The following is a 7,671-nucleotide window of genomic DNA, read 5'->3' on the forward strand; positions in this document are numbered from 1 at the left end:
CTATCTTCCATACGGAGTATAGTGGCGTGGCCATAAGGCGATGGCTTGAAGAACTGCGCGGCTAATAGCCTAGCGGCACTTGTCTCAGCCTTGCACTTAAGATGAAGGTCTATCGGTTCCAGGCCTAACATGGTGTCCAGAGCTGCCTGTGGGGTGGATTTGAGAGATCCGGTGACCCCAAGGCATGCTGTCCGTTGGACTCTACGGAGGTTCTCCAGGTGGTATTTGGTGTGAACCGCTTCCCACCATACCATGCCTCCGTATGTCAGGATGGGTCTTATTACCGCTGTATACATCCAATGGATGATGTGCGGCTGTAAGCCCCATGTTCGTCCAAAAGTCTTCCTACAGGTGTAGAAAGCTGCCATTGCCTTTTTCTTCCTTTCCTCCGTGTTTCTCTTCCAGGAGAGTTTGGAGTCAAGGATGACACCAAGATACTTGGCTTCGCTCGATAGCTCGAGTGTCGTTCCACCGATTGCTGGTAGTTTGAAACTCGGTATCTTATATCTTCGTGAGAACAGCACCAGTTCTGTTTTTTGAGGATTGACCCCCAAACCGTTCTGGCGTGCCCAGCTGGCGGTAGTGCCCAGTGCAGATTCTAGAAGGTCACTGATTGTGGGCAGAAATTTACCTGTTACCAGTATTACTAGATCGTCTGCATAGTCCGTAACCTCATATCCGCTCCTTCCCAGCTGAAGAGGAAGTCGTTGAGGACCAGGTTCCACAGGAGAGGGGGATATAACTCCCCTTGCGGAGTACCTCGTGTGACCGTCTTTCTTGACGAGGAGGAGCCTAGATTGGCGCTTATCGTTCTGCTCCTGAGAACGCTGTCTAGCCATCCGGTTACCGTCGGGTGTGTACCAATCTTGGCCAGTGCGTCCGTTATTGACTCGATCCTGACGTTGTTGAAGGCCCCTTCTATATCTAGAAAGGCCGCCAAGGCATATTCCTTATAGCTTAGACTCTTTTCGATATGCCCAACAACTTCGTGTAGTGCGGTCTCAGCTGATCTACCTTTGAGGTAGGTGTGAAGGGATGGCTTTTGAGTAGTACAGTAGTGTTTATTGGATATAATAAGTTGAACAGTATATGTAGAATGAATTAATTGAAAATAAGGTTTTCTTGAACGTGTGTTATCTTGTTCGCTTCGACTTCTTAAGTAAGTATCGCCTCTGTTGTTATCGATGGCTAGGGCCTATCGTGCGTATAACAGACCCCCATAGAGTGGACTGCTTCTGTTGACTAACAGCTCTTTACAGTCGGCCTTTCCTGAAAAATCGCAGCGTCCTCGCGAGATTCGTAGGGTGAGTCGCCTTCCATGTCGTCATCTTCATCTGGTTCATCGGGTGGGAGTTCGCACCAGCATTTTATTCTGTCAGAAGAATACACCGACTTATAGTGCCTTTGCTTTCGTTGGGCATGAGGGATATCTTCTACTAGATATCGGTCGTTTGGCAGCACCTTGCTGATAATAAATGGACCTTTGTAGCGAGGCTCCAATTTGCGTGATGTTCCTGTGCTAAACGGCTCATTCTCGACTAACACAAGATCACCAAGGGTATATACGGTTGGCTTGGAATGTCTAGCATCGTAACGTTTCTTCGCAGCAGCCCTATGATCGTTGACTGTAGTCGCAGCATCTGCTCGTAGCTTTTCCAACTCGTCATCTGTCAGCATCTTCAGATCCGGGCCTTGGATCGCATTTGTCACTGTGTTCTTGAGGATATCTCGTGGCTCATAACCATACAATAGCTGAAATGGGGAACATTTAGTCGTACTATTTACCATGGTGTTGATGCTCCATTGAATTGAGCGTATCTGGTCGTCCCATCGTTTTTCATTTTCATTTGAAGGCAATAACATTGACAAAATAATCCGGTTGGTTCGCTCTGCATGTCCGTTCGCTCTCGGTGTCTTTACAGCATTGAGTATGTGCTTTACATTATTCGACTTACAATACTTTTCAAAATCCTTTGCAGTAAAAGCTGTACCGCGATCGGTAATGATTCGATCTGGCATTCCTAAGTAGCTGGTTACCTCCTGCAGGATATCAATAACGTGTTTCGTGGCTGTACTTTTTACAGCTCGCACTATGGTAAATTTAGTGAATGCGTCGACAATCACAAGAATGTGCTCATTCCGTTTTGAACTCTTTGGGAAGGGTCCCAGGTGATCCATATGTACGGTCGAAAAAGGGATCGGATGGATGTCATCATAATGGTATTGTCCTTCCTGACGTCCACCTGGTATCTTATACAGCGCACAGCCCACACATGACTTTATGTAGCTTTTAACGTAGTTGCGCATTCGGGGAAACCAAAACAAATTTAGAATCCGATTAATGGTTTTCTCTGTGCCCATGTGTCCAGCCTTGTCGTGACATTCATGTAAAATATGGAATCTTAGCTGCTTCGGCACAACCCATAGTAGTTTGCCGTCATATTTGCGAAACAGGCGATCTTGCTCGATCACATACTCGTCGGTCTCAGATTTCTTATCAATGTTCATCTCAGCGACAATCTTCTGGATTTTCTCATCTTGCAATTGTATGGCAAACAACCAATCAGCCTCGTCGATGATGGTCTTCGAAATTTGCAGGGATGCTGTGTCCATCTCATGTGCATCCTCAAATGGAGCTCGACTTAGCGCGTCAACATGATTCATCTGTGTTCCAGCTCGATGAACAATGTCTATGTCAAATTCTTGTATACGTAGCCACCATCTTGCAATTCGGGGTATAATCTCTCGTTTCTCCATTGATGTTTTCAGGGCATTACAATCGGTAACGACTTTAATACGCTTACCATATATGTAATATTTAAATCGCTCCAACGACTCGACGACGGCTAGAGCTTCTAGTTCGTAACTGTGGTAGTTCTTCTCTGGTTTGGACGTTGCTCGGCTATAGTAAGCAATTGGCTTCATCTGATCCTCATCCTTCTGCAGCAATACTCCGGCTAAGCCAACGGCACTATCATCCGTATGTAGCTCATGCTCAGCATCGAGTCGGTAACTGGTGACAACGGGCTTCGATATTAGGCGTCTCTTTAACTCGTCAAATGCATCCTGTTGTGGCTGTTCCCACTTGAACGTCTGGTCTTTGCGCACCAGGGTACGCAGGGGATCCGAAATAATGGCATATCCGGCAACAAATTTCCGGAAGTAACCGCTGAGACCCAAAAACTGCCGTACTTCAGTCACATTGCTCGGCGTCGAGAACAATGCAATAGCGTTCGTCTTAACCTCTCCAGGACTGATGCCGTCTGCGTGTATCTGATGACCCAGGAATGTAATTGTTTGCTTGAACAATTCACATTTATCCAGATTTAGCGTTAGTCCGCACTCTTGCAATACTTGGAGGATTCGCTCAAGCTTCTCATACATCTCGTCAAACGTCTGACTACCAATTAAGATGTCGTCCATATAATGTATCATGTCGCCTTTCTGCACTCGCTTCTGTAATTCTGCCATGAGTCGATTGAATACAGCAGGTGCAGTTTTTAGTCCAAAAGGAAGTCGCTTGAACTCATACAGTCCATCCGTAGTGATGAATGCAGTAAACTTTCTACTTTCCGGTGCTACTTCTATCTGATAATAACCGCTGTTGAGGTCCAGAGAAGAAAAGTATTTAAATCGCTTCGCCTCCTGCAGACGCTCCTCGATGTTCGGTACAGGAAAATTTTCCTTCTTGATCAGTTTATTGAGACGGCGGTAATCAACACAGAGTCGATCACTACCGTTTGGCTTCTTGATGAGCACCACTGGGCTGGCGTACTCTGACGTGGATGGTATGATAATATCCTGCTCCAACAGCTCTTCGACCATTCTGCTTACAATTTCCTTCTTTGGCTCGGATACTCGGTATGGCGCTTGCGAAACCACTTGGCCACTCTCAACGCTAATGTTGGCTTGGACGATGTTGGTTTTGCCTATGCCTTGCAGTCCTGTGGAGAAAACATGGTTGAACTTCTCCAGCAAACCGCCCATTTTACTTCTTTCCTGCTGGTTCTGTAGATTGACAAGAAGTTTTGTAGTTAGGTTGTCGCTTACAAACGCTACCGGTTGATGAACAGCACGTTTCACTTCGGTGTCGCCTGACTCAAACTTCAGCGATAGCTGACCGCTAATGATGACGTCTTGTCCTAACAGAAAGTCCTCTTGCAGCAGGTCGTCGTCTGCTACGTATACTTCGGCCGTAATCATTTTTCCATCGATGTCCATATCCACAACCATTGCTTCAGTCAGGATACAGGAACCCCCACAAATGCCTCGAATCTTCATAGAGCACTTGTGGCGATCAGCGTTGATTTGTTTGGCAACTGATTGGCGCATGATACTAGCCTGACTTCCAGTATCAATGAAGGCGCTATAGATGTACGACTTTATGTAGATTTTCCTAGTGAATAGCTTGTCGAGATTCGCGGCACCCAAACGCATCATATCTGCCGGTTGGCATTTCTCATTGCGTGCATGAAACTTATTGCAGTTGGTACAACGCGACTTGTTTTTTTCTTGTTGGCATGAACTAGCGAAGTGCCCCAATTCTCCACAATTGTAGCACTTCTGAGCCTCCTTTGGCTTTGTTGGCTTTACGTCGTAATCCTGCTTTGTCTCAAAGTTGCTGCCTTTTGGTACGAACTCCTTTTTGTTTGCGATTGGTCGACCTCTATTTACAAAATACGATTCGGCTGCATCACGAAACTGCTTCATTGACGAAAACTGAGTTGCGGCAATACTATTTTGCAATTCTCGATTCTGTATACCTGATCTAACATATCTTATAACAGCTGCTTCACTAAGCTTGTACCGCACGCCAAGGGCGGACATCCGGAAACAGTACTCCTTTGATCTTCTGGTTGCATTGGCCATATTGAAGTGAACTTCTGCCTCATCTGGGTTAGATCCAAACTCGTCTCTTATAGCTGCAGCGAAGTCACTCCATGTGGTGTGTAGAACCGGCGACGAGTCGAGCCACATCTTAGCGGGACCCTTAAGCCGCGTATTAATGGCGAGCAAAAGAAACTTCTCGTCCCATTGGTAAGCCTCAACTACCCTGTTGACACGATCGATGAACTGGTCTACGGAGATGGCGTTATCGTCGCTGGGGTCATAGTCCGGCAAGGTATTTGCTATTTCCTTGACCGACGCTTGCCTTACGTAATTGGTAGCCTGTCTACCTTCGGTATTTTCTTCTCTGATCTGCTGGTGGTTTGTTGTTGCTGCTGCCGCTTGTGCTGTTTCACCTGATGCTGTTGCTTCCGCGTTTTGTCGTTGCATGATGACCAACTGAACCATCATATTCTTCAGCTCCGTCATTTCATTTTGCATGTGTGAAATTGCCGCCGCATGTGACGTCAGTGTCTCCTCCTCATGTTGACTTATGTTTCCAGCTGCTTGTGGCATCTCTACGTCTTCGGTTTTCTCAAACTCAATTAGTCGTTGTACTAATTCGGCTCTGGAGCCCGAAACTGCCAAGTTCCGCTCTATTAACAGGAACCGTAACTGGTCCACCTTAAGATCCGCAATTTTGACCATTTTCGCTGATATAGTCGCCCCTCTTTTAACTTGCTCGCACAATCAGTTTGGTGCAAGCGAGACAACTGATATGACTGTATTTCACAACGTTGGGCTTCCACTTGTGAATTTCACAACGACGCTACATACACACACAAGCCTTTTGTATGTATTAGCGTATATTGATAGGCTCACACAGATTCCTGATGCACTTTCTTGAGACTCTTTCTGTCCAGGTTCACTAAGATTCCTGATCGCTGAACGTTGAATCCGTCTGCCGCGTAGAAAAGGAACACCTCCGTAATTTGCAATTTTCTTTGTCACACAGACCTTAGGGAACATATCCCATTGCAAACTTCCCACGCCGACGATTCTTGCCGCTTTTCTTGAGTTTCTCTTAAAACTTTTACGCTCTACACATAACAACTCTACTAATCCCACTTCTGAACTGTGAAGGGATGGCTTTTGAGTAGTATAGTAGTGTTTATTGGATATAATAAGTTGAACAATATATGTAGAATGAATTAATTGAAAATAAGGTTTTCTTGAACGTGTGTTATCTTGTTCGCTTCGACTTCTTAAGTAAGTATCGCCTCTGTTGTTATCGATGGCTATGGCCTATCGTGCGTATAACAGACCCCCATAGAGTGGACTGCTTCTGTTGACTAACAGCTCTTTACACTTGTTTGTCTAGCTTGGTTCTTATATATAGATCCATCAGTCGCTCCATCGTTTTAAGCAAAAATGACGACAGACTGATGGGTCTGTAGTCCTTTGGGGAGATGTGGTTTATCTTCCCGGCCTTGGGGATGAAGACCACTCTCACCTCCCTCCACCCATGGGGGACGTACCCAGTTAGGAGGCATCCTTCGAATATTTTCTTCAGCCATGGTAGTAGGTGCAGGCAAGTTGCTTGCAGCATGGCTGGTCGGATATCATCCGGTCCCGGTGACTTGTAGGGACTGAATGATTTAATGGCCCAGATAATCTTGTCTGGTGCCATTATATTTCGTATGAGATCCTCGATTTCCTCTCCTGGATGATCCTCAGTGTCGTTGGTGGCGTTGGATTCGTCACCGGTGACATCTGAGCAACCCGGGAAGTGAGTACTCATGAGGAGCTCCAGGGATTCTTGGCTGCTCTCTGCGAAGGTACCGTCCTGGCTGCGGAGCAGGCCTGGTGTGGTGGGTGCCTTCGACAGTACGCGTCGAAGCCTTGAGGCCTCAGTGGTACCATCTATGGCATCGCAGAAGGCTGCCCATGATTCCCTTTTCGCCCTCCTACAGGTGTTTTTGTAGGTATTGAAGCTGCGGCGATACTCGTCCCAACTTTCCTGTGTGTTTGTCACTTTTGCTTTATTGAAGAGTTTCCTCGATTCCTTTCTGACTTCGCTCAACTCCCGTGTCCACCACGGGTTGTGATTGGACTTTGGGGGTCGGCTGATCGGGCAGGATTTGAGAAACGCCCTCTGTAGAGCATTAGGGACGGTCTGCGTAGCTTTCTCTAGTGCTTCCGTTTGAATTATGTCCCCTTCCGGTGGGTTAGGCAGCACCTTCTGTACGGTTGCGGAGAAGCGGTTCCAGTCTGTCCGCTTGGGATTGCGGTAGGCCTTGGGCCTCTCCTTGTTCCATTTGATGCTGTACACTATCCTGTAGTGGTCCGAAAAGGAACACTCACTGGACACGTGCCAGTCATCGATGGTAAGGGAGTCGCTATTCGAGGCCAGTGTTATATCTATAACCTCTGCACGGTTCCTGTTGCGGAAGGTGGGGTGGTCTCCCCGGTTGCACACAACAAGATTTGTGGACAGAATGTACTCGAACAGCGACTCTCCTCTAGAATTTGTGCCCGTACTTCCCCAGAGGGAGTGATGGGCATTCGCGTCACAGCCTAAGACAATATCAAGTCCCTCCCTCCGCGCTTGGTGGATCAGGGCCCTGACATCCTCCGAGGGTGGGTCTTCCTCTTCGTACGGCAGGTATGCAGAGGCTAGGTATAGGTTTTTCCCGTCCTCCCTCTCACATAGTGCCACCGTTAGGTCCGGAGTGCTGTACCTGGAAGAAAACAGAACATTAAGCTCGTTCCTTACCACGATACAGGTTCTTGGCTTACCCGCGGGGTGTGGCGTGAGAAGGCGGTATCCGAGACCGTTCAGTC

At 47.2% G+C, this 7,671-nt stretch overlaps 1 protein-coding gene across 1 annotated transcript; it reads right to left on the minus strand.

The window, feature by feature from the left end:
* Nucleotides 1-1,242: 1,242 nt before the first annotated feature.
* On the minus strand, nucleotides 1,243-5,535 carry LOC121404470. Its single transcript, XM_041594006.1, has 2 exons — nucleotides 2,422-5,535; nucleotides 1,243-1,752 (listed from the first exon to the last, which is right to left on the minus strand). Exons 1-2 carry the CDS (start codon nucleotides 5,533-5,535, stop codon nucleotides 1,243-1,245), a joined length of 3,624 nt encoding a protein of 1,207 aa, XP_041449940.1.
* Between the last annotated feature and the right edge of the window lie 2,136 nt (nucleotides 5,536-7,671).

This window comes from Drosophila obscura, unplaced genomic scaffold (assembly GCF_018151105.1).
Source record: "Drosophila obscura isolate BZ-5 IFL unplaced genomic scaffold, ASM1815110v1 contig_202, whole genome shotgun sequence".
Classification (NCBI taxonomy): domain Eukaryota; kingdom Metazoa; phylum Arthropoda; class Insecta; order Diptera; family Drosophilidae; genus Drosophila; species Drosophila obscura.